Source organism: Octopus sinensis, linkage group LG7 (assembly GCF_006345805.1).
Source record: "Octopus sinensis linkage group LG7, ASM634580v1, whole genome shotgun sequence".
In the NCBI taxonomy this organism is placed as follows: Eukaryota; Metazoa; Mollusca; class Cephalopoda; order Octopoda; family Octopodidae; genus Octopus; species Octopus sinensis.
In genome coordinates this window covers 12,347,400-12,373,074 of record NC_043003.1, presented here as the reverse complement: position 1 = coordinate 12,373,074, position 25,675 = coordinate 12,347,400, and the positions used below count along the sequence as shown (strand labels likewise).

Genomic DNA, 25,675 nt, shown 5'->3' with positions numbered 1-25,675 from the left:
CACAACTCCTGAACCACAGCCACCTTGAAGTAACCTTTGCTGTCTCCACAACTGACCTGATGGCCTTCTGTCTCTATGACTCCAAACATGTTGTAAGCTCTGAAGAGGGATTGGTCTAAACATTACATCTTAGTTGCCACCCATTCTTTTGGCAAAGTTCCACCAGCTCAGCATATTTCCTTCATATTCGTATTTATATAAAAGCGTAAATAAAAGAGATTTTTTTGAGCCAGATGGAATTTTAAGCCATTGTTAGAGTGGTTTGCTTTTTGAACTTAGATAATCTATAGATTTAGTACAATATAAAGATCTATATATTACTTGTATAGAAGAGAAAAGAGTGGAGGCAGCAGCTATGGTAAAGATGATGATGACATTACTCTTTTCTCTTTTACTTGTTTCAGTCATTTGACTGTGGCCATGCTGGAGTCGAGCAAATCGACCCCAGGACTTATTCTTTGTAAGCCTAGCACTTATTCTATCAGACTCTTTTGCTGAACTGCTAAGTTACAGGGACGTAAACACACTAGCATCAGTTGTCAAGCGATGTTGGGGGGACAAACACAAACATACATATGATGGGCTTCTTTCAGTTTCCGTCTACTAAATCCACTCATAAGGTTTTGGTTGGCCCAAGGCTACAGTAGAAGACACTTGCTCAAGGTGCCACGCAATGGGACTGAACCCGGAACCATGTAGTTTGTAAGCAAGCTACTTACCACACAGCCACTCCTACACCTACATTAGTGACAAAGTTTGATAAACCATTTAACTTACACAAGAACAAACATAGTTCTAAAATCAAAATAAACAAATTAATTATCATCTTTAATTGTTGCCTTGAAAATTCAGGCTTCAAACCCCTTAAATGTATTGATTGGAGAGTTTCTTTTTTTTTAGCTTTATTTTTTTTTTTATTAATATCTGAACTTTTTTGTTTCAGGAATACAGAAAAAGAATATGCAATAATTGTGATGAGACAACTAATTGGTTTGAACTCGTTATCACAGCAGTATCGTTATCACAGCAATAAACTCCAAGAATTGTTGAATGGGAATTATATCTAGTTCACTTCCCTCTGTATTGGAAAAAACTAAGTTCAATTCAATACAAAATCCTCTGTGAGTTCATGCAGTTATTTATCAATATGTCAGTTGTTTTTAAGCTGTATATTTTATTCATTTTTATTTAATGGTTTCTACCGAATAAAGATAAGTTCTTGAAAAACCATGTTCATAACCTAGTTTTGATTTTTAGCAATGCAACCTTACCTTGCGCAATGAAGACTCCAGTTATAGAATTCTTCACATATAGAAATTGTAAAGCATGATTCATAACTTCAGGATACAGCCTCTCCCCGCTTCTCTCTCTTATATATTCATATATATTCTTTAACAAGAACACTATTGACAGTAACTTTGAAGTTTGAGCTTGCTAAATCATCAGTGGACTCTATGTTATAACTCAACAATAGATGGATGGATGGAGGTGCAATAAGCAGTGTTAAATGAAATATAGCTATCTTCAATGATATTTAATGTGTTCGTGTACATTTTGTGCAATGTAATATCTTTCTATGTCCAATGTTAAATATGACTGTACATAACTATTTTTCATTCAATGCTGCTTAGTACACTTCTAATTAACTCCAGTTCAAAGTTTTTTGCACACCAGGAAATATATCATTTACTGTTCTAAGTGCAATGAGCCTTTATTTGCCATGAACTCGATATACATAGCTGACAAAGTGCAAAGATGCAGAAACACACACGTCTTACAGTTAAGTGATATCATTAATGACCTATGGTGCAAGAGTAACTCTTACCAACCACATGGTTCCAGGTTCAGTCCCACTGCATGGCACCTTGGGCAAGTGTCCTCTACTATAGCCTCGGGCCAACCAAAGCCTTGTGAGTGGATTTGGTAGACGGAAACTGAAAGAAGCCCGTCATATATATATATATATACATATATATATATATATGTAAGTATATGTTTGTGTGTCTGTGTTTGTCCCCCAACATCGCCTGACAACCGATGCTGGTATGTTTACGTCCCTGTCACTTAGCGGCTTGGCAAGAGAGACCGATAGAATAAGTACTAGGCTTACAAAGAATAAGTCCTAGGGTCAATTTGCTCAACTAAAGGCAGTGCTCCAGCATGGCCACAGTCAAATGACTGAAACAAATAAAAGAATAGTGATGGTGATACAAAATTAAAACCCCTACATAGGTATGACTGTTAAAATCTAAGGGCTTTCAATGGTTATGCTACATTGAATCTACCTGTAATTTGGCATTCAAATAAGAAGACTTTGAATGACTATGAATCTTCTACAAAACTATTATACAAACTTTTCCCACTGTGTTGTAGACTGCCGGGTATAATATTTCCAACAAAGTATTACTTCATTTAGACAATGCACCAAACCACCCAGTGAACTTAAATGACCTTTCTCATAATGAGAGAATTGGATATATCCCCAAGAACACAGATTCTTCACTCTAGTTTGAAGTAGGATAGCCAACTAAAAGGTATATTTTTCTGAGAACTTTCAAATAACTCTTAAAAGTAATTGACAGGGAGGATAAACCTACAGTGAGAGACTAGTGGGAAATATTCAACATTATGGATAATGTAGCCAATTCATAGGATGAAGAGAAACCTTCAGATCCCCCCCCCCATCAGAATGAAGTCTACATCTGGTTCTGCAAGATATTGTGACACTAATAAATAGGCGCAGGAGTGGCTGTGTGGTAAGTAGCTTGCTAACCAACCACATGGTTGCGGGTTCAGTCCCACTGCGTGGCATCTTGGGCAAGTGTCTTCTGCTATAGCCCCGGGCCGACCAATGCCTTGTGAGTGGATTTGGTAGACGGAAACTGAAAGAAGCCTGTCGTATATATGTATATATATATATATATATGTGTGTGTGTGTGTTTGTGTGTCTGTGTTTGTCCCCCTAGCATTGCTTGACAACCGATGCTGGTGTGTCTACGTCTCCGCCACTTAGCGGTTCGGCAAAAGAGACCTATAGAATAAGTACTGGGCTTACAAAGAATAAGTTCCGGGGTCGATTTGATCGACTAAAGGCGGTGCTCCAGCATGGCCGCAGTCAAATGACTGAAACAAGTAAAAGAGTAAAAGATATGTGGAGGCACATGGCCTAGTGGTTAGAGCAGCGGACTCGCAGTCAAGGGATTGTGGGTTCGAATCTCAGACCGGGTGATGTGAGTGTTTATGAGCGAAACACCTAAGCTCCACGTGGCTCCAGCAAAAGGTAATGGCGAACTTCTGCTGACTCTTTCGCCACAACTTTCTCTCACTCTTTCCTCCTGCATCTTGCAGCTCACCTGCGACGGACCGGCGTCCCATCCAGGTGGGTGGGGAACCTATATGCCAAGGAAACTGGGAAACTGGCCCTTATGAACTAGGCGTGGCTCAAGAAGGAATAAACAACAACAACAACAACAACAAATGATATAAGATTTGTAGAAATCACAGAAGGCGATGTGGATGAGTTGATAGAGTACCACTGAAAAAGTTTGTCTAAGAAGTTGATATTCTTTAAACAAGAGCAAGCTTTTGAGCAATATGAGGTTACAGAAGCTCCACTTACTTCAGTTAACTGTGAAGAATATGACTAAAAAGCTGGTGCTTAAAGAGAAAAATCTGGAAGTCTTTGCTGATAATGATCTTAATCAGAGAAACATTACAAAAGGAGTTCATAACAAATTCAGTTGCTGCACTGAGCTATACATCATGATGTGGCACCATAAATAGCTAACACATCTGAATAAGTTCTTCACCCTTGAAGCAGATACCGATGATGATGCTCTACAAGGCAGAAGACGGTGCCCCTCTTCCTGCTTGCAACTACCATTCTACCACCTCCCATCACACAGCAGTCAACATCTTTTGTGGTGAGAATGTACTTTACCACGATAAAACTGCATTCTTATTTGTTCCTTGACATGTTTCTCTTCACATGTGTTTTGTATAAATACAGTATCCAGGGTGTTTAAGAATTGTTATTTTTATGCATAAAAGTAGTTGCATGATTTGGGTTGGTGGGGAGGTCCTCAAAAAATTCTTTAGGAATGCATTTTAATTTATATAACATGAAACCACAATGGGGAAAATAGGTTTTGCAATAAGATTTTCAAAAACAGAATTCTGTAGGAAAGCAAGGGATGCCTGTACTTGTTTTATTTCACTTATATCCTTTACACTCTTGAAAATATATGAACATAACAATTGCCATTTAATTCAATTACTGATGGATGCCATTGGTTGTAAAAATCTACAGAGCCACACTTGCATCAATACAAAGAAGCATATATCCAGAAGGTTTGCAAGTCCAAAAATACTTCAATTATCTTTGAAAATATATACAGCACAATATTTATTTTAGAAATATAGAACTGCATCATTTACCAAAGGCTACCTCTGAATGTAATTCTCTAAAGGAACAAATCCTGAATGATACAGAAAACATGTCTTTAAGAAACAATTACCAAGCAAAAACTACAGATGTGTTATTTCCATATTCTTGTATATGTTTGCCAACAGATTCCATCACAAACTGTTTATGGAAACATATATTATCCTATTTTGGTTAAGTTAAGTTGGTTCTGGATTTGCTCAATAAATAAATACAGACACAGAGACACCAGTACCTTCCCTCAAAATTGATGGTTTTCTGCCTAACTTAGAAACCATTATTACCTCCACTTTAGCGAAGGCAGAGGTATTGTTTTCAGTTGTGTTTGTTTGTTTGTCTGTGGACAAGATATCTCAAGAACCACAGGATGGATTCAGATGAAACTTTCAGGGGTGTTTGGCCATGTGACTGGCACGAACTGATTAGATTTTGGGATTGATCCAGTACCGGACAAGGATTCTGGATTATGTTTCCTGTTTTTTTTACTTAATTTTTGAGAGCGGTCAGGTTCATTTTTAGCATTTTAGTAAGAGCAGTTGAGTTTATTTCAGATATTCTCTTTAAAAATCATCTCTGGCTAATTGTTGAGAGGATGTTGAGGTTGCCGTGGCAGAGGTTGACACCCTCTGAGTGCTCTTGTTATTATTTATGTTAAAGGCACCAAGCTGGCAGAATTGTTACTGCGCCAGAAAAAGTACTAAGCAGTTTTTTCTGACTTTACATTCTGAGTTTAAATATTGCTGTGGTCAACTTTACTTTCAATCCTTTTGTGGTCAATAAAATAAGTACCACTTGAACACTGGAGTTGATAAATTAAGTACCAGCTGAACATTGGGGGCCGATAAAATAAGTACCAGTTCAACACCAAGGTTGATAAAGTAAGTACCAGTATAATCGACATAACCCCTGGCCCCAAATTGCTGGCCTTGAGCCAAAAATTTGAATTCATTATCATTATCATTATGTTAAAAGTGGCAATCTGGCAGAATCATTAACAAGGTGAACAAAATGCGTAGTAGTACTTTGTTCACCTTTAAGAACATAAAAATGGAGTTCAAATTCTGCCAGGTTGAGTTTGCTTTTCCTCCCTTCAGAGCTGATGAAATAAGTACTAGTTAAGCACTGGGGTCTATGCTATCAACTGGCCTCTTTCCCCCAAATTTCAGTCCCTGAGCCTATATAAGAAATGATTATTACTTATGTTAATTCTACCTTCAGATACTTTCATCATGCTCTTGTGATTTGTCCACTGATTAATGTTAACGATGGGAGCTAAAATAATCCTTTCTACTATAGGCACAAGGCCTGAAATTTGGGGGGAGGGGACTAGTCAATTTCATCGACCCCAGTGTTTCACTGGTACTTAATTTATCAACCCCGAAAGGATGAAAGGCAACGTCGACCTCGGTGGAGTTTGAACCTAGAATGTAAAGACAGACGAAATACTGCTTAGCATTTCACTCAGTGTGCTAACAATTCTAACAAAAACAATGAGAAAAAAAGGCGGATAAATAACCAAAACATACAGCAAACAAAGAAAAAAACATGACTATCAAAATACAACAGTTCCAAACATGTTATTTATTCTAGTAAGAGGCTTATTTTGGACTGTGTCTTGATCTAAGAAAAGTAACTTAGACTGAAGTACCCAAGGGCACATATTTTGGTAAATATATGATGGCAAGTAAATAACTGGTTAAAATAGATTTATCACATTAGACATAATTTGGTTCTCCATGAGAGTATAACAAAATTATTATGTGGAGCGGATATTGCAGTTAGTCGATATTATAGACATATGACTATTACCGGAATAGGTAAATAGTGCTTAAATCTGTGTGTGTGTGTGCCATGTGTGTTTATGCGTGCATGCGTATTTATAGACCAGTGCATCACGCATCCTACATTACATGACTCAGTGAATAAAAGATATATAAAACGGTCTGCTCCAATCAGTGATAACCAATAGCTTCATCAAAGGAAAAATTGATCAATAACTTGTAAGGTAAGTGAAATGACGGAAAGTCTGTAGACAATAAGGAAAATATAACAGCTGATGCTGTCGTTTGATGACTTATAGCTATCACTCTATCTACAAATTGATATTAGAAGTGTGCAAAGCATTGTAAACATATTTTAGATATTTATTATTTTCATTTAGTCAATCTTAGTCACCAATCATTAAACAAATCAAAACAAATTAGAAAATAATAACTATTTTCTTTGTTCGTTTGGTTCTGTGTAAAATACTTGACTATAGGTGCAGGCACCTATACTATAGCTGTGTGGTTATGAAGCTTGCTCTCTGCTACCACACGGTTTCAAGTTCAGTTCCAATGCACAGCACCTTCTACTACAGCCTCAGGCTGCTCAATGCTGTATGAGTGAATTTGGTAAATAGAAATGCTGTAGAACCTCATTCTGTGTGGGTGTGTAAAGCTAATATTTATATGTATAAAGTTAATATTCATGTTTTGAACTCTGTTTTTCCTGTTTGCATCACTTAACAGGCTTCTGTGTGTGTTTACATTTGCCCATCAAGACACAGTCCAAAATAAGTCTATATGTCTCTTACTAGAATAAATAACATGTTTGGAACTGTTGTATTTTGAGGGTCATATTTATTTATTTCTTTGCTGTTTTGTCTATTAAAACATTCCCTTTTGGTTATTTACTCGCCTTTTTTTTCTCATTGTTTTTGTTTTTGTTAGAATTGTTAACCGTGCTCTGCATGCCGGTGGCAAATAAAAAGCACCATCCAAACGTGGCTGATGCCAGTGCCGCCTGACTGGTTCCTGTGCCGGTGGCATGTAAAAAGCACCCACTACACTCTCAGAGTGGTTGGCTTTAGGAAGGGTATCCAGCTGTAGAAACATTGCCAGATCAGATTGGAGCCTGGTAAAGCCTCCTGGCTTGCCAATCCCCAGTCAAACCGTCCAACCCATGCTAGCATGGAAAACGAATGTTAAACGACGACAATGATGATGATGATGATTAACGTTCTATGAATTAATTCATATATTTTACTTATTTCAGTCATTGGACTGTGGCCATTCTGGATCACTGCTTTGAAAGGTTTTGCCAAAATGATTGATCCTAGTTCATATTTTTAAAATCTGGCATTTTATTCTATCGATTTCTTTTGCTGACCTATGTTATGGGGATGTAAAGAAACCAACACCATTTTTTCTTGTGGAACCCCTTGATTCCTGTTTCACTCAGGTGGACCCTTGTAACCATTTGATATTTAAAGAATCCTATCATATTTTTGTAATTAAATATTATTAGAAATTGTATAAAAGAAAAAAAATTAAAATATTTTGTATTTTGTAGAAGTATAGCCAGTTTATTGCACATAAATCTTAACAATAAAATCTTATATATGGATCCCCAAGGGTCATGTGAACCCTGATTAAGAACTACTGACTGCACTCTTCAAGGTAGTGCTCCAGTATGGCCTATGTCTAATAACTGAAACAATTAAAAAGGTTTTAGTGCAATCTTCTAACTTGCCAGTTTCTGTCAAATTATCCAACCCATGCCAGCACGGAAAACAGACGTTAAAATGTTTTGTCTACGTTTTGAAACTTTAATAATGAAAATAATAAAAACCGTGGAAAATTACACTAAATAACTATATTACTTCCGAAAGAGATTGTTGATTCGTAGATTAAATATATGTCACTGAACTATGCTACTTCCTGAAGATTGTTAATAAGCAGATGAAATATATGTCACTGAACTCATGGTCTGAAAAACTTTTTAACATGACATTAAATGTTACACAGAAATATATACATTTTTCATTGTTACTTTAAACTTAAAACAATCCTATGCTTATAATTTCTTTTTGTTCTGAGGGTGGTTTTATATGATGTGATGGGAGACTTGGTTCATATATCCTTTTTTTTTTTTAATTCCTTGTACATTTCCACTGAAACTAGTATTGACAATGACTAATAATATATGTACTATGCAAAAAGAGGAAAGACAGTTTATATCTGAACTCTGAGTTCAATCTATTTATTTCTTTATTTGACTACAGCTTAATCTTGTTTTTCACATTGATATTCTATATGATATCAACCAATGATTCCAACCAGACAGAAGAATAAATTAAGAAATAGATTTTTTTTTTAAATGTCTATATTTTGCACATTTTCATTATCCTCATAATCAGCACCACCATTTCAACATTTACTTTTCCATGTCGGCATGGATCGGATTAAACATGTTAAGGCAGATTTCTATAACCAAATGCTCTTCTCGTTACCATTGCTCACCTGTTTCCGAATAAGGTAAATATTTTCTCCAGTCCTTTGAACAACATGATCAGGTGCTTTCATAGCAGATTGTAAACAATGACTCAACACTATGTATATTAAGAATGACCTATGTAAACCGTGTCAAGACAACGTGAAGACAAACACACACATACAATAAGATATATGTCAGTCAGAAGCCATAGTAAAGGATGTCTGTCCACAGTACTATCAAAGGGAACAAACCTTAAACTATGAGGTAATGAAGAAGACTTCTTAATCACACAGCAATGCCTGTCTCTCAGCAATTATATCACTAAAATATTTTGATCTTTAGATTTCAATAATGAGTATTATAAGAAGTAATTATTCGCAATGGAAGCAGTGTTAGTACCAAAAGCAATCTTTTATAACCAACTCAGAATGGATGTCTTGTTAAAATGCTGAATTCAGTGGTATTTACTTTGAGATGGCCTCTCATAGAAGCATGGTGCATAAAAGCACAGGTTTTTATCATAGCAGATGAAAATAATCTAGTTACTGGAACAGCTAGATCACTTGATTTCAGTGTACTGCACTTCATCAGTGACAGGCATCCAGTGACTGCATACCAGCAAATTCTTGCTGTTATGGTATATGGAATATCAGTGACTGATATTCCATATATATTCTCAAATATCCAGAAGGCTTATTAAAAAAATAATTATAAATGACTGAAGCACTATTAGTACCAAAAGGTAATCTTTATATCCAACTTAACATGGATGGGTATCATAAAAGGCCTGGTTAGAAACCCAGCCTCCCAAGTTCTTTTCGGGGATTAGAAGGAGTGAAGAGCCACTGCAGCAGATTCATACACTTATTGATTGATGTTGGATTAAATCATAATCAACTGATCCTCCAGTATTTTCTTTTAGCCAAAGCCAGGAACTTTTCAGCAACCCTTCATACACACATTGTAGCCAAATATAGATTTCTTTATTAAACAACACAGGGATGAACACAGAGGGGACAATACAATGTAGAATTTTTCTTTCCAAAACCGATCAATAGGGATCAAAAACGTTTTGGGACATGTACACAAAGAGATAACAAGGCAACGTTTTAACAACAGAAATTCCCAAAAGGGGGAGAAAATATAACACTAACTAGGGTTATCCATGGAAAAAAAAACCAATGGAAAAAAAACACAGTAACTTCGGAAAAAACTATGGGAGCAAAGCGGCCTTTCTCTTTTTGTTCAATAGGGTCATGCTCAAAGTGGTTTATCATTTGTGTGTACCCTCTTTGCTATATTCACACACCTTTTATAAAACTTTTCATTAGACAAAACTTCTCTCTCTACTCTCACCTTCCTTTTCAAGTAATACTTGAAAAAGTTGATGAGAGGTTGACCAGAGAGGAAAGTATTTGTCTCTAAGCCTTTCAAACTGTAGTCAAATATAATACGTATTTCTTTATTACCCACAAGGGGCTAAACACAGAGGGGACAAACAAGGACAGACATAGGTATTAAGTCGATTACATCGACCCCAGTGCGTAACTGGTACTTAATTTATCGACCCCGAAAGGATGAAAGGCAAAGTCGACCTTGGCGGAATTTGAACTCACAACGTAACGGCAGACGAAATACTGCTAAGCATTTCGCCCGGCGTGCTAACGTTTCTGCCAGCTCACCGCCTTCAAATATAATACGATTTTGGATATTCATGTGATCTGTCCCAACACTGCTGTAGCTCAAAACTAGAGACAATATGTCAGTAACTTAACTTCTATGTTTTAAAATGTAACCTTTTAAATAAAAAAAAAAGCACTTTTAAACAGTGAAGTATATAACAGGACACCGCCAGCATGGTGACATATCAAACAATTGTCATTGGATACATAGTCATTACATATATAGAGTTACATCATCATCACAGGGCAATGAATGTACATATTCATCATTTGATTTCCTGAAGATATTACCATCAGTATCTTATCAAGTTTACTTCCTTTTATCCACTTGAGTATAATACTACTCTCTTTGTTTCATCCTGATTTATTTATATAAATTCCTCACATTGTATGTAAAAAGAGGTAATATATATGCACCCATGCACACCGCATAAACATATATGAGTGTGTGTATATGAGTGTGTGTGTGTGTATAATATAAACACACACACCATCATCACGTTCACTTTTCCATATTTGCATAGATCAAATGGGGTTTATTGTGGTAAATATTCTTTGACCGGATGCCCTTACTGTTGCCAAGCCTGCCGCCACCTGTTTCCAAGCAAGGTAATATTTCCCCCATGGCTACATATGTTCTCACAGGATACTGGAAATGAATGACACCGCTCGGATGACAGTGACACTCATTTTATAGCAATCATACAATGTCAAGACAAGGAAACACTAACATACATACACACATTTTATCATCATGTTTGTGTACTCATGCCGGTGTCGCCAGCCCTGTCAAATCGTCCAACCCATGCTAGCATGGAAAGCAGATGTTAAACGACGATGATGATGATGACACACAATGAGCTTCTTTCAGTTTCTGTCTACTAAATCCACTCATACGGCTTTGGTTAGCCTGGTGTTGTAGTTGAAGACAATAGGACTGAACCCGGAACTATGTGGTTGGGAAGCAAACTTCTTACCACACAGCTATGCCTGTGCATATATATATATATATATATATATATATATATTATATATATATATATATGTATGTATGTATATATATATATATATATATATATATATATATATATATATATCTATATATATATATATAATATATATATATACACACATACACACAGGGTGTTCAAAAAGTCTCTCCACAGTGAATTATTTCATCCAAGATGCATTTCAAAACATGTGTAGAAGAGTCAACTTATGTATTGAAAATGAAGGCCGACACTTTCAACACCTCTTATAAAGTTTTTTTTAAATCTTGTAAAGTCTAATATATTCTTTTGTAGCCTTATACCATCTTATAAATATTTATTTTGCAATAAAATACTTACTAAGGAGAGACTTTTTGAACACCCTGTAGTTAATAGTTATCATTCGTTCGTTCCCATCTGGGCTATGAAAGGTTTTTGTATATTTTTGTTGGTCGTAATTATTCAAACCAGTATGTAGTTCCTGATGAAGAATCTAATTTTTATTTCAAGAAGAGTTTTTCGTTTTTTGTCTTTGGAATTAATTAGACTCCGAAACAATTCATAGAATGTACATTGGATCTGTACCAACCTGGATTATGAATTAAAGATCATCTACACCTACAATTTTTTCCTTTCCTTATACTTCGTGTATTGTTTTTGCAAATACTGAATATATATATTTTATATATATTCTTTACTTAGACTGTACTGGCGGACTTGGATGTTTGACACCCCTTTGAAGGATTTCGGTCCTCACCTCTTTTATATATGTATATGCAAAATAAGTTCATTGCTTTCCTTGTTAGAAATTGAGAGGTGTTCTCATGGAATTATTTTCAAAAAATTCTTTTAATTAAAAAAAATCAGATAAGTAATGTAATTACTTCTATGCAAAATTGAAACAACTTTTAAACACACACAGTATGCATGAATTAGAAAAGGATAATTTGAAGAGAAATATATAAAGGAAGAAATAAAAATGCAGTACTATCACAGTAGAGAGTATATACTCAGCACTAAAGATGTTGGCTGCTATGTGATGGGATGTGATGCTATAGAAGGTGATGGGAGGAAGAGAGGCTCTATATTCTGTTTTGTAGATCAGTAACAGCTGCTAACAGTAGGGTAAAGAACTTTGTTTGACAAATATTCAGCACCATCCTCAGTGCTGGAACTGAGCTCATTATGAACTCCTCTCCTAATTTTTGTCACATGCAGAATTAGAACTGCCTGGTAAGGGTGGATGAGGATAGCTATGTAAAGAAGTGATGATCACTAAATGTGGAAGGAACATGGGGAAGAGGTAGACCGAAGAAGATGTGGAATGAAATGGTGAAGACTGACCCCAAGATGTCGAGCCTCCACGAAGAGATGATAGGGGACCAAGATGAATGGCATTAAAGGCGGAGAGCTTGGCAGAATCGTTAGCACGCCAGGCGAAATGCTTAGTGGCATTCCATCTGCTGCTACGTCCTGAGTTCAAATTCCGCCGAGGTCGACTTTGCCGTTCATGCTTTTGAGGTCAATTAAATAAGTACCAGTTACGCACTGGGGTCAATATAATTGACTTAATCCGTTTGTCTGTCCTTGTTTGTCCTCTCTGTGTTTAGCCCCTTGTGGGCAGTAAAGAAATAGGCATTATGTTGTACTTGAAAAGACCCGTCCATCTCAGCATAATTGAGACTGTCAAACCTTCTCCCACAATCCATTTTCAACTTTCTTCACTACCCATTACACCAAACTGATATCCTCTGGTTCCATCTTATTCCCTATCTCTAATCATCTGACACACTATTTTCATTCAGTGCATTCCTTATTCTGTCTCATATTCATGCTGTACCTAAACCTCACATCTCTTTCTTTCTCTCTCTAACTTTCCAAGTGTGCAAGCCATGTATTCACCTCTTCAGCAAGACACTTACTACCCTCTCTCTATCATAGTTTCTTTCTCCAATCTATACCTTGCAGAATCAAAGCATCTTATTTTGCAGATACTTGGGGACCTTAGCAGTACTGGTACACTGCAAAATGCACACAGTACCTTCTGTAAAGCGGTTGGCATTAGGAAAGGCATCCAGCTGTAGAAACCATGCCAAAGCAGACATAGAAACTGTTGGAGTCCTCTGATTCATCACTTCTTGTCAAACTATCTAACCCAAACCAACAAAGAAAAAGGAACGTCAGATGATGATGATGACAATGACGATGAGGAGAAGAAGGAGGAGAGATCAGCAAACCTTCTTGAATATGTATAAATTCTTTAACCATATTTTTTATATCCCACCGAGGTCAACATTGCTTTTCATCTTTATACGTTCAATGAAATAAAGTACTAGTCAAGCATTGAGGTCATCAGTATTGACTAACACTCAAAATTGCTAGCCTAGTGTCGAAATTTGAAACTCAAACTTGCACGTGCACACACACACATATGATGGGCTTTTTTCAGTTTCCATCCATTCACATGCTTTTGTTGTGAATTCAAATAAATAAGACTGTTTTGCTCTTCCTCACTTTACAGTTCATAAAACAAATGCCAGCAATATACTGATTTTGAATAATTTTATAGCTTCTAAATTACTCCACAGAAGTGAAGGGATAATGTGCTGATTTTATTGTAAAGCAATTTTAGACAAGATAATAGAGATATGAGAAGGTAGCATAGTTAATGGTTGGTTTCAGTTACAACAGATTGTAACGCAAACATGACTGAAGGATAGGAATACAATCCTTAATAAAAAAAGAAAATAAATAAATAGATGGAGCAATAGTCGTAATATCTGAGGAGACAGTGACAAAAAACTGGAGAGATGGAGGGAAGTATCTCATGATTTTGGGTGGCGAGGTCTAGAGTTTGTTAACTGGGGACGGGGGACCATTATTTTTGTTTATACATTCAATTTAAGTGATTTAAAAATCAAAATAGCATAGTTACTTCTTGCAACAAATAAAAAAAAAATTTTTGTGGTGTTTCGTAAAATATTTTTTAACTAAGGGAAATAATTCTTGAAATACATGTGTATATTATTTCCCTTGCCAAGCGACTCTCAATCGATTTCAACTTAAAATAGAGCTCTTCGTAGGATCAGACTGAGTCAGTTATATTTATTGAAAAACACATTTCCAATAGATCAAATTCCAGTACGAAACTTCAATACATCATATATTGAGAGTCGATGAAACAGCCAAACAAACTGCCGAACTATGATGAGACATACAAGTAACTCTATGACGTGTAACAAAATCTGTGAAAGGATTAGTTGAATAAATAGACCCTTGGTGCTTATTTTTTAAAAGTCTGTTATTTATCTAATTGGTATGTTTTCCTGCAGTGGTGGTGACAAACACAATACATACACATTCAATGGTCTTCCTCACAATTTTTGGCTTCCAAATTCCTGCACATGGAAACAGTCAATCTGGGGCTATAGTAAAAGACACCTGCCCAAGGTGCTGTGCAGTGGGACTGAACCTAAAAGCTTGTAGTCACAAAGTAACCTTCTTAACCATACAGCCATACCCGATCCTAATCTGGACTGAGTGTGAGGAAAGCACATTACATCATGACTAATTTCATAAATGGAAACTATCCAGAATCAGGAAAGTGAAAATAAACACACAAACACTCAAAGCATGGACATTTTGGGATGTTAGTGAATAGTTTTAGCAGTTCAGTGAAAGAGAAGGAAATTAACACATAAACTGCCACATATACTACTGGTGGTTCATTACAAACTTCACACGATCACCATATGCTCTATTGGTGGTACATTTTCATAATTTAAGAAAATGTTTTATTCTGTATCTTTGACATGGTTTCAAGGATATTTAAATAACATGAGTGCTGAAATACAATAATATTGCATTGAGAACAGTGCAGCAAGCTGGTAGAAACGTTAGCATGCTGGGCACAATGCTTAGTGGTATTTCATCTGCCGTTACGTTCTGAGTTCGACTTTGCCTTTCATCCTTTCGGGGTCGATAAATTAAGTACCAGTTATGCACTGGGGTCGATGTAATCGACTTAATACCTATGTCTGTCCTTGTTTGTCTCCTCTGTGTTTAGCCCCTTGTGGGTAATAAAGAAATAGGTATTTCATCTGCCAGTATTTCATTGAGTTGAAATTCCGCCAAAGTTTATTTTGCTTTTTGTCCTTTCAGGGTCGATTCAATAAGTACTTGTTACGCATTGGGGTCGATGTAATCGACTTAATCCCTTTGTCTGTCCTTGTTTGTCCCCTCTATGTTTAGCCCCCTGCGAGCAATAAAAAAATAAATATTGCATTGAGAACAATAGCAAGTAAAATATGTGGGGTCATCCAGTAAGTTTCAGTAACAGGCCACGGTAGTTAATGTGTTAAATCAATAATAGGAATGAAACAAATGGGTATCCTAGGGTATTACCCAGTCACTGAACCCTTAAAACTATAAATTACATTACACCAATGTACCAATTATTCCTATGGTAAATTCTTGGATTTGTAGGTAACCCGATGCCCGTGAACTGCCCTTTCAATTCTGCATTGACCAACAATTTGAATGATTAAATTACATGTTATATTTGGAATAAACTGCCTACCCAAAACACAGTGTGATTTGCTATTGATTTCCCTCGATCTGATTAATCGATCTTCTTTTTTTTCCTTTATATATATAATGCAAACATACACACACAGAGCAGGCTATCATTCATTTCTCATTTCTTTATTGCCCACAAGGGGCTAAACATAGAGGGGACAAACAAGGACGGACAAAGGGATTAAGTCGATTACATCGACCCCAGTGCGTAACTAGTACTTAATTTATCGACCCCGAAAGGATGAAAGGCAAAGTCGACTTTGGCAGTATTTGAACTCAGAACATAATGGCAGGCAAAATACTGCTAAGCATTTCGCCTGGCGTGCTAACGTTTCTGCCAGCTCGCCGCTTTTTATCATACATTTCTAGCAACCAAAATTTCACTGACAAGGCATTAATAGGACTAAGGCTAGAGAAAAAGACACTTGCTCAAGGTGCTACAAAGTAGAATGGAATGCAAAACCTTGTGGGTTTTAATAACCATACAGCCATATACGAGGAGGGGGGCCTGCTGAGAATAAGATCAAACAAAAGAACCATACAACCCATCCTGACATCTGCATACTCAACCATTCACCAAAGTACCAAGGTAACTATAGATTACCCCACTAAGAACCCTAACAATAGACTACCTGTACTTGATACTGAACTTTGGTTAGAGACTGTGAACAATAGAGTGCAGCTCCACCACTCTTATTACATGAAACCTGTAACTTCAAAATATGTTGTTCACAAGAACTCAGCTTTGTCACACAACATGAAAATTAACATATACTAATAGCAGACCTAGTTAGAATAATGAACAATGTGTCCCCACTATGCAAACCCTGTGAAATGAAGAAACATATACAGAACTTCATACACCGCATGCAGTTCTCTGGATATGATCAAAAAGATAGGGTTCATGCATACAAGGGGTCTAGAAAGAAATTAGATAACATTATACGTAATGATACCAGTGGTACCTGCCCTAGATATAGAAACAAAGAATGAAATAGAATACAAAGAGCTTGTTACAAAGCAATCAGGGCGAACACGTGGTATAAAACCGACAAATATCAAGGAGTGATGTTTGTAGAGGCCACAGCCCATGGAGAACTAGCCCGTAGATTTAGAAAAGCTCTGAAGGAGACCAAAATCAACATTAAAATTGCTGAAAAGCCAGGGAACTCCGTCAGATCACAACTATGTAGGACGTACCCGTTTAAGAATACCATATGCACCAATGATAACTGCATGGTATGTAGAATTAGCCCTGGTATTAACTGTGGAACTCAAAATGTAGTTTACAGCATAAGATGCATAGGTGCTTGTAAGGACATGAACATGATGTACATAGGGGAGACGTCTAGGAGCATTGCGGAACGGATAAATGAGCATCTAAGACAATATGACAAGAGAAAACAGTCCTCCATACTCTACCAACATGCCAAAGACCACCATGGAGGTTACTTGGGTCAACTTGACATCCACATCTTATCCAAGCACCCAAAAGACCCAACACTCAGACAAATACGGGAGTACGTCCTTATAAATGAAACTTCCCCAATATTAAATAGGAAATATACACAATAAATACCATACCTCCATACCCACAGTTTACACAGGTAGAGTAGAATAGTTAGTGGACTGTTAGGTAGATAAATGTATGTATGTATGTGGGTGTGAGTGTGTGTATGCCTTTTTTTAACCATTATTATTTTTTGTTTTTGTTATATTTTTTATATTTTATATTTTTTATTCTTTATATTTTATATTTTTTATTTTTTTATTTCTGTATGTAAGCATTTAGATATGTAAATAAACAGATCAACATACAGACGGATAGGTACATAGGTTACAAGAACAGACACATATGGAGACACGGATCCACACATATAAAGATGCACATCCATACATACAAACATGGTACATAGTTACATAACACACACAGATATGCACACACAAGGAGACAGAGGTGCATACATATACAAACACATGCTCACACACGCATACATAGAAAATACACAAACACGGACTGGCAAGCACATAAATATGCAGGATATGTACATACAGATGTACACACACATATATATATACATACATACACATGCAAACACACACACACACATATATATATACATACATACACATGCAAACACACACACACACATATATATATACATACATACACATGCAAACACACACACACACATACATACGTATATATATGCAAGTATAGGCACACACACACACACACACACTGACCTACACACATGAGCACAAATAAACAAAAGAGAACGCAATGTAAATAGCGGACAGAGTCAATCTATTGAAAAGGTTGCAAGACGCAACGAAAATTTTAGAAAATAAAAATAAGAAATAAGTGGAAATTTTACCAGTGAGTGTGTTAAATAATAAGGCACTAAAAGAGAATGACTCTCCCCAGACACAACAGAATATATATATATAGAGAGAGACTCTCCCGTCATTAGACAATATATGAGGGTTCAGCAATTTCTTGCGGAACAACCACATAGATGATTTGTTTATATTGATCAAATGTTTGTGTACATATAAGCTCACTCCCTCCATCATATCAACATTACCTGTACAGGTGCACTGTGTGCCACATGTCAGTTGATATGATTGCAGAACAACGTGGAATGAAGTGCTTTGCTCAAGGACACAACGCAACGCCTGGTCTGGAATCAACCCACGATCTCGCAGTCATGAGTGCAACACACTAACCACTAAGCTATGCACCTTCACATTTACACACACACACACATATATATATATATATATATATATATATATATATATATATATATATATATATATATATATATATATATATATTATATATATATATATAAATGTTGTCGTTGAGATATTCAAATAATAATAATAACTTGTATAAAGAATGCCTGGGAATAATTACCGATACTTGTTTTACAAATTTAGCCACTAAAACTTAGTATTAAACTTTATATACATACATTTTGTAGCATTTGTTCTGTCGTGAATAGTCGAGATCTCTTGTCTTCCAGACTGTACTCAAGCTCTCGGATTTTATCACCTTTAGCCTCCAACTGGTCTTTAAGCACACCGATTTGTAGCAACAAGTTTTGTTTATCTGACTCAAGGCGAGTGATCTTCTCCTCAAATGTCTCCCCGATATTGGCACCACCCTGAAACAAAAGAAAATAGAAATTTTTATAATATACTAAAGCCTAAACAAACTTTATTTATCTACTGTTTGATAAGGGTCAATAAATAAGATTTTAAATGTACTCATCATCACAATTTTAGAAGATTTTAGAAGACTCACTGTCACAATTATATTAAGATTCCATAATACTGATTTTATATACAGAGTATATAATACCAGTTTCCTCTATATGTACAATACATAGGCATAGGGTGGTTATGTTATAAGAAGTTTGCTTACCAACCATATGGTTTCTGGTTCAGTCTCACTGTGTGGCAACTTGAACAAGTGGTATTTACCTATTTCTTTATTACCCACAAGGGGCTAAACACAGAGGGAACAAACAAGGACAGACATAGGTATTAAGTCGATTACATCGACCCCAGTGAGTAACTGGTACTTAATTTATCGACCCCGAAAGGATGAAAGGCAAAGTCGACCTCGGCGGAATTTGAGCTCACAACGTAACGGCAGATGAAATACCCCTAAGCATTTCGCCCGGCGTGCTAACGTTTTTGCCAGCAGCCCCAAGCTGACCAAAACCTTATAAGCAGATTTGGCAGATGGAAACTGAAAGAAGCCTGTTGTGTGTGTTACTGTTTCTTTGCTTTGACTTCATGTCTGGTCATAGGGAAATATTACTTTACTTAGAAACAAGTAAGGGTTGGTGACAAGAAAGGCATCAAACTGTAGAAAATCTGCCTTATCAAATTCTATTCAACCCATGCAAACATGAAAAAGAGGACATTATGATGATGATAATGATGATGATGCCCAATTTTCCAAATCAACATAATATATTATAGGTACTTATTTTACTTCCAAGTGTGGTAATATTTTCTTATAGCTGGACAGATGTAAGGAAATAATAGACATCACTTGTATGATGGCAACACTTGTTTTCTACTATCACAAGATATCAAGACAAGATGCCAACTGACAAAGACGAGTGTGGTGTGGTGTGTGAATGTGATGAGTTTCTTTCAGTTTTCATCTTCCAAATCAACTCACAAGGTTTCGATCAGTATAAGGCTACAGTAGAAGATACTTGCCTAAGGTGCCATGAAGTGGAACTGAACCGAAAGCTAAGTGGTTGGGAAGCAAGCCTCTTAACTACACAGCAATGCCTGCAGTTATAATATTTTCATGAATTAAAAAACGAAAAGCTTTAATTAATTTTGAAGAAAAACAATTTGTTATATTCTGCTCCGTTATTATTTAAATAAATAAAACATATAAACAAAAACAAAAATAACATGAAATGAGTTTGTTACAGAAACATTTGATGGAAAGTGAAACTAAATCATTTTTCTATCTCTTGCTGTTAATCATTCAGACTACCACGCCCTCTCATAAAACATCACGTGGTAACATCAGAAATCTTTTAGTCCAAGCTAGTTTCAAAACATCTATCACTATAATTCTCCAGTTCTGGCCATTTATAGCTACCAAGAATCATTAACAGCCTATATCACAATATGTAAGTAGAAAGATGTAAACATAAAAATTTACTTGTAGGTTAAGGTATATTCTCTCTAGGTAGTTAATTCCATAAACATAGTCCAAAACATAATCTATTCCGTTCCCCTAAGATCCTACAGTTTCAAATGGATATGGTTCCACAGCTTGTACTGTTAGCAAAAGAAGATCTTACCAACCAAAATACGCACCCCACCTTCTAAAACACACACACACACACTAATAGACACAGAGAATGAAAGTGTAATCCATCTGAATTTTATGTATACAAAATACAAGTTTATGTTTTCATAATACATCATCCAACAGTTTACAGTCTGTAAGTAGGGAGAAAAACAAATCTGATTCATCTACAAAAATGCTGTGTGTGTGTGTGTGTGTGTATGTGTGTGTGTGTGTGTATGAGCGTGTGTGTGTGTGTATGTGTGTGTGTGAGAGAGAGAGAGAGAAATTTACTTTAAAATAGTATAAGTTCTAAACTTTTAGAAATACACATTAATATACCATATTTTTAAAAACACGCTACATTAAGATGTATAAAAATATTAAAATAAACATTATAAACACTTTCAAATAGTAATACTCATTTTTTAATGCATACTCACATATGGATGTATAATGGAGCCTAAAGCCAAATTTGCAAATTTATAGAAAAAAAATGTAAATGATATTTTGTAAATAGAGATACAGTTTTTGAACTGTATAATTTTAGATGCATAATTTTATAAACAACACTTATAAAATTATGCCACATACATAAAGGACACAGATACACGTAATATTTCATTTTGTTGTTCAATCAAGAGTTTCTACACTGCTGAGTGTTTTACTAAGATAGACTGCGGGTTCAATAAATCATTTTCCTTAAGAGCAATCGTTTTTCACGTTATGCTCTAGGTTCAAATTTCACCGAGGTCAACTTTACTTTTCGAGGCTGGCCTTGTAGGGTTTAGTTGAACAAATTCACCTGAGTGCATATAATTTTTTTGTAACTTTGGTACTTATTCTATTAGTCTCTTTTGCCAAACTGCCAAGTTATGGGGATGTAAACAATCCAACAGTGCTTGTCATTTTGTTGAGGTTGGGGGAGTGACAAACAAAGTCATACACATATTCACACACACACACACATACAATGAGCTTCCACACAGTTTCTTATTTCTTTATTACCCACAAGGGGCTAAACATAGAGGGGACAAACAAAGGGATTAAGTCGATTACATCGACCCCAGTGCGTAACTGGTATTAAATTTATTGACCCCGAAAGGATGAAAAGCAAAGTCAACCTCGGCAGAATTTGAACTCAGAACGAAATACCTATTTCTTTACTACCCTCAAGGGGCTAAACACAGAGAGGACAAACAAGGATAGACAAACGGATTAAGTTGATTATATTGACCCCAGTGCGTAACTGGTACTTATTTAATCGACCCTGAAAGGATGAAAGGCAAAAGCGACCTCGGGGGAATTTGAACTCAGAACGTAACAGCAGACAAAATATCACTAAGCATTTTGCCTGGCATGCTAACGTTTCTGCCACACAGTTTCCATCTACTAAATTCACTCACAAGGCATTGATCAAGCTGGAGCTATAGTAGAAGACTACACTGGTAGTGTGCAAAGGGGCTGAATCCAAAACCTCATGGTTGCAAAGCAAACTTCTTAAGCACATATGTCTTATGTGATGCAATTGACAATATATATATATATATGCTATATATAAGCCAGTAAACCAGTGTCACCTGTCTGGTTCCCCGTGCTGGTGGCACGTAAAAAGCACCATCCGTACATGGTTGATGCTATCCCCCTCACCCCAATTGGTTCCTGTGCCGGTGGCACATGAAAGGCACCATCCATATGTGGTCGATGCCAGCCCCATCTGGCCTTTGTACTGGTGGCATGTAAAAAGCACCCACTACACTCTTGCAGAGGTTGGTGTTAGGAAGGGCATCCAGCAGTAGAAACACTGCCAGATCAGATTGGAGCCTGGTGCAGCCTCCTGGCTTCCAAGACCCCAGTCAAACCATCCAACCCATGCCAGTATGAAAAACGAATGTTAAACGATGATGACGATGATGATGAAGTGAATTAATTTATGTTCCTTAGATTAATTAATTAGTATCTAATCTAATTTGAATATAATAAAAATAGCTTTAATGTCTGTGTTAAGAAATTTAAGTTGAAATAAGCTGCTTCAGCTTCAACAATTTCATATTTGTTTGGATTATTTTGTAATATCTTTTATCTTCTATTTGTTTCAGTCATTAGACTGCGGCCATGCTGGGGCACTGCCTTAAAGAATTTTTAGCCGAACAAATTGACCCCAGTACTTATTTTTCTTTTAAATCTGGTGCTTATTCTGTTAACCTCTTTCACTGAACCACTTAGTTACTGGGACATAAACACACCAACACCGGTTGTCAAGTGGTGGTGGGGGACAATCACAGACATAAAGACACACACACACATATATGATCAGCTTCTTTCAGTCTCCATCTACTAAATCCACTCAAAAGGCTTGGCTTTGGTCAGCCCAAGACTATAGTAGATGTAGTAGAAGACACTTGCCCAATGTGCCATGCAGTGGGACTGAACCTGGAACCATGTGGTTAGAAAACAAGCTTCTTATTTCTTTACTGCCCACAAGGGGCTACACACAGAGGGGACAAACAAGGACAGACAAACGGATTAAATCAATTATATAGACCCCAGTGCATAACTGGTACTTATCTAATTGACCCCGAAAGGATGAAAGGCAAAGTTGACCTCGGTGGAATTTGAACTCAGAACGTAGCCGCAGACAAAATACTGCTAAGCATTTCGCCCGGCGTGCTTACATTTCTGCCAGCTCGCTGCTTCTTACCACACAGCCATACCTGTGCCTATGCCACACCCAAGCCTATGTACCATTTATTCAGAACAATCTAGTTTGTTAAATAATTAATGAATAAAGCATACAAAGTAATATCAATGATTATATTTGAATCTTAACATCAAAACCGTTTTATGTTAGCATTATTTTATTACTGTCCACTTGAGTGTTCTTCACAAAAATCTAGTATCAAGAAATCTTTAAGTGCACAAGATACTCAAGATATCTGTTTTGAATGAAAGCCTGAAAAGATTAAGTGGTTATTCCACTTATCCATAATAATAAGAAACAAAAAATTAAATAAAATGAAGTAAAATACAGATAATGAATAATGATATTCAGAAACAAACTGGGTTTTGACAGATATACATTATGATCCTGTAAAATGTCAAATTTATAATTAATTCACTTTGATTTTTTTTATCTTCTTTTTTTTTTCCTTTTATGCATTTCAGTCATTGGACAGCAGCCATGCCAGGGTACTACCTCTAAAGGTTTAGATGTACAAATTCACCTCAGTTCTTATGCTTTTTTGGTACTTATTCTGTCAGTTTCTTTTGCCAAACTGCTAAGTTATGGGGATGTAAATAACCTAACAGTTGTTGTCAAGCTTGAAGGGTGGGGACAAACATAGACACAAAGGCATACACATATTAGTACTTGTTCTATCGGTCTCTTTTATTGTCAAGCTTGCAAGATGGGGGTAAACATAGACACAAAGGCATGCACATATTCACACACATGCTCAAACACACACACACACACACATAAGGAGTTTCAACACAGTTGCTGTCAAAGTTCACAAGGCATTGATCCATCTAGCACTGTAGTAGAAGATATTTGCCCAAGATGCTGGCATGTAGTGGGACTAAACCCAAAACCTGGTGGTTGCAAAGAAAGCTCCTTAAACACACACATCTTATGTGATGCAATTTACAATTAATGCACTTTGATATTAAGCCTAGTTTTAATTTTCTTTTCCTAATGACTGAAAATATTTTAAAAAATGACATCCATTGTTATAGACTTCAATCAAGCCAGAATTTTTATTTATTTATTTGCTGCCTTGATAAACAACTACTTTAAGAAACACTTCTCTTAGCTTTTTCACTGATCCAGATATAAAGAGAATTCAAGACAATTTAAAACTTCTACATCAACTAAAAAACAAAAGAAAAATATCTCTACAATTATAGTCAATGGCTTAAGAAATTATTGTTTTCCATTCTCAATAGCTTAGAGTTATTTATTGATTTTACATGTTGACTTTTTGATTATAAAATTAATAAAATATTTTATATGTAATTCAACTTTGGTGAATTGGTTGAAGTATAATATACTTTGCATTATCAAAGATAAAAACAATAATTATCATTTGTCAGCATACTGTGTGAGATGTGGAGTAAATCATTTGAAAATATCAAACACAAAATTAAGTAAACCTCTCAAATGCTGTTGAGATGATCTGTAAATTTCTTTAGCGGTTTTCAAGATGCTAAATATAATTCAATTTATATCCATAGGTACAGGCATGGCAAGAAGTTTGCTTCACAATCACATGGTTCTGAAGTCAGTCTCATTGCATGGCATCTTGGCCAAGAGTCTTGTATTGTAGCCATGGGCCAACAAAAACCTTGTGAGTGGATTTGGTAGGTGGAAACTGAAAGAAGCTTGGGATGTGTGTGTGTGTGTGTGTGTGTGTGTGCTGTTGCCTCCTTGCCTTGACATTGAGTGATATTTGTCTTTCATCTTCAGTCTTCCATGAAAGCATAACTGGTTATGGAGATATATCACTTTACTTGGAGACAGGTGAGGGTTTGTGATAGGAAGGGTATCTGGTCCCAGAAAATCTGCCTCAACAAATTCCATTTGATCCATGCAACCATCAAAAAGAAGACGTTAATGTGACTATTATGATGGTGATTCATTTTAAGATGAATTAGAAGTGGAGAAATACAATTAACATTTCTTAGAATCTACTTTTTCACTGGAGAGGAAGGAGAAAGAACAATACTTTTTTCTCAAAGATTCAAACATTTTTGTTACCTTGAGAAATACGTTAATGATCAATATTCTTGAAATATCTTTTATTTTAATGCATTTATTTTTTTGAAAATATCATCATCATCATTTAATATCCGCTTTCCATGCTAGCATGGATTGGACGATTTGACTGAGGGC

General features: G+C 36.1%; 1 protein-coding gene and 1 long non-coding RNA gene across 15 annotated transcripts in view; one reads left to right on the top strand and one right to left on the bottom strand.

The window, feature by feature from the left end:
• Positions 1-1,162, top strand: part of LOC118764175 — a 62,735-nt gene extending 61,573 nt beyond the window's left edge. Inside the window, exon 4 of the long non-coding RNA XR_004999959.1 lies at positions 944-1,162. This is a non-coding gene — a long non-coding RNA (uncharacterized LOC118764175). The remainder of the gene's footprint in view (positions 1-943) is intronic.
• Positions 1-25,675, bottom strand: part of LOC115213920 (liprin-beta-1) — a 488,566-nt gene that overhangs the window by 265,007 nt on the left and 197,884 nt on the right. For all 14 annotated transcript variants that reach the window (XM_036504518.1, XM_036504513.1, XM_036504519.1 and 11 more), the window contains one exon: positions 18,932-19,123. In XM_036504518.1, coding sequence (XP_036360411.1) covers positions 18,932-19,123 — 192 coding nt within the window. The remainder of the gene's footprint in view (positions 1-18,931; positions 19,124-25,675) is intronic.